Source organism: Sprattus sprattus (assembly GCF_963457725.1).
Source record: "Sprattus sprattus genome assembly, chromosome: 4".
NCBI classification, from domain to species: domain Eukaryota; kingdom Metazoa; phylum Chordata; class Actinopteri; order Clupeiformes; family Clupeidae; genus Sprattus; species Sprattus sprattus.
Window position 1 is genome coordinate 35,191,646 of NC_137923.1, and position 2,756 is coordinate 35,194,401.

The following is a 2,756-nucleotide window of genomic DNA, read 5'->3' on the forward strand; positions in this document are numbered from 1 at the left end:
TACATGAATTGTGACTCTGTTCTGCTCCTGTGAGGCAAGAGGCATGAAGTGCAGGTCAGGGTCAGTGGGTAGCACACATACTGTGTAGGGTAGCCAAACAACTGTTTGAAATATGAAAGTCTAAGAGGATTGTCAATTGGTAGAGAATGAGTGAGTGAGAGAGATGAATGAGAGAAAGAGAGAATGGGGGATTACAGTAAAAATACACTGAATGAGCTGGGAGACAGGGACTGTTGTTGTCTGAGTATAAACAGGGCTGAGAGAATCACGTCAACGTCAGATTAACAACAAAAAATAGTTTTGTAACCCCTCCTGAAATCCACTGGACCTAAGAACAAAAACAAAAAATAGAGATAAACAGAGGGTATAGCAGATAACTAATATAGTAAATGTTGACAAATCTAAGAGGTTCATCTAATCAACAAAAATCCATATTGGAAAGAATTTCTATTAGTGAATGAATGTGTGGAAATGAATGGGAAGAGCTTGGGACAGAGATGGATAGAGTGAGCTGGAGAAAGTGGGAGAGAGAGAGAGATGGAGAGGAAGAGAGAGATAGAGAGAAAGAGAAAGGGGAGTGGCTTTGAGGGAAGCGGGAGATGGGTCCCTGGGTCAGGGAGTGGCTGAGAACAGCTCAGGCAGGCAAAGAGGAGAGGACACAGACCTGTGGATCATCTATGCAGAGGGGTTCACCATGGAAGCTGGCAGCATGACAACGATGGAGTTGCCTCAGGAGGGGATCACCAAAAAGGTAGACCATCATCTATTCATGTGTGTGCTAACCCTAACCCTTACCCTAACCCATCATCTTTTCATCTGTGTGCTAACCCTAATCCTAACCCTAACCCATCATCTTTTCATGTGTGTGCTTTTGCTTTGGTGGGAGGTTGGCAGGGCCACTATACTGTTTTGCCAGGTTTTCTCTATTTCCCTCAATTGCAACTGGTGTATTTTTAATCTAATTGTGTATAGTCATACTGCACAATACAGAATACAAAACAGACCTTCTGTAAGCACGACTAGCTGCACTGCACCAGTCCATATCTGTTGATGCAACTCAGGAACCCCATTTTCATGTCAAATAGAGCTTTCTGTACACTCTGTGTTTGCAGCACTTTGTTGTCAGGTTTATCTTTGGCAACAAACCATACAACCAGTTGATAGTTTAGGGTCATTGGGCACAGCATTAATGGCTACAGTGTTGTTTCAAGAGATCCACTGGTTGTGCAAAGATCTTACAACACCAAGGTTGTGTGTTCATTTCCCAGGGAGAACATATACTTAAGGCAGGTATACCTGACTTAACTTATACACAATGTTAAATAGACACAGGGTATTGCTCCCAAGGATGCTTCAGAATGCAACCTTATCTTGTATGTATTATGTTTTACACAAATTACTTTTTACAGCTGCCTTTGTGGTTTTAAGTTTTGAGATGGAGAATCTTTAATCTCTCAATTTTTACTCTTTCCTGTCCTCCGACCAAACCATAACACCAACTATTTGTCTTTCTTTCTCTGTCCCTCTATCCTCCCTCTCTCAAGGGTTCGATCAAGAAGAAGATTGAGAAGCTTAGAAGATGGAGCACCTCCTCCTCTGGCGGCAGCTTCAAGAGGCCATCCAAACCCACGAAGGCCCTGAGCCTGGCGTCCCCCACTGAGGATGAGCCCAAGCGGAAGGAGAGGGAGAGGGAGCGCCGCAGGCTCAGACCCATCGTGGCCTCCGTGTTTGGCCAGGTAAGCGCCTCCTGGTCAGAGCCTGATTCAGAATCTGGCCGGTTTGTGGCTCAGTGAACAAAGGTTTCCCGTGTGGTTTTAACTGGGGGCATGCAATAGCAAGAGATTATGGGTTGTCAAACTACATAAGGGACCAGATAGAACCAAGATTCCAAAGAGAGAATAACTTCCATTATATTCTAGAACCTTTGCCAAGGCTTTAATGGGATTCCACTGAGCCAGCAATCTGCTGAATACTGGAACAGTGTGTGGTTAGTGTGCAAATGGCTTTGTGAGGTACTAGAAAGTACTATGAAGTTCAGTTGTGAGCATAAATGCTAATGCATTATATAACATCTACCCCCATGCAGCCATGCCAGTTGCCTTACTCTTAGGTGATATGTGTCATATCAAACTGTGTGTGTGGAATGGAACATAGCTTTATCAACTGAAACTTGTCTTGCATTCATTTCTGTGATTGATTGACTAATTTCTTGCATTTGTTAAGCTAAAGGTTTAAAAGGACATTTCAGTATCTCTGTGTATCCTGAAACTGCATCTACTGTATGTTGTGCTCAGGAGATCACTATCAAAGCAAACCTTCAGTTCCCCTGTCCAATAGGGATGCACCATGCAAAGACAGATATTCAGAGGCTTCTACACAAACTATAGGGCAACCACCACGTACGCTCAAACTTGGTGAGACTTGTTTTCAGGAGGAGTGAAGTCCTAGTTTAATCTGCATGCATGGGGTTGCAGAGCCGTGAGCTTTGACCACCGTTTCTAACCTCCAGATGTTGTTGCATAATGTGTGTAAACATCTGAGAGGTTGCTTAATTACTTGGGAAAATGCGAGGCAGAGTACAGAGGCAGATGTTGAGTATCGTTTTTGCTGTCTATCTGTCTGCGTTTGGGATTTACTCTATGGCAGAACTAAAATGACAACCAAAGTGTTTTACAGGGTATCAAACAAATCCCACAAGATGCGCCATTTAGGCTTTGGCCGAGTTCTATCTGAAACATCTTTAAACCTTTTGAAAT

General features: G+C 43.4%; 1 protein-coding gene across 1 annotated transcript in view; it reads left to right on the forward strand.

The window, feature by feature from the left end:
- Positions 1-694: 694 nt before the first annotated feature.
- cabp2a (calcium binding protein 2a) overlaps positions 695-2,756 on the forward strand; it is a gene marked incomplete at both ends in the record, with an annotated part of 18,385 nt that continues 16,323 nt past the window's right edge. Inside the window, 2 exons of the mRNA XM_080836289.1 lie at positions 695-751; positions 1,545-1,736. Of these exons, the coding sequence (XP_080692415.1) occupies positions 695-751; positions 1,545-1,736 (249 nt within the window). The remainder of the gene's footprint in view (positions 752-1,544; positions 1,737-2,756) is intronic.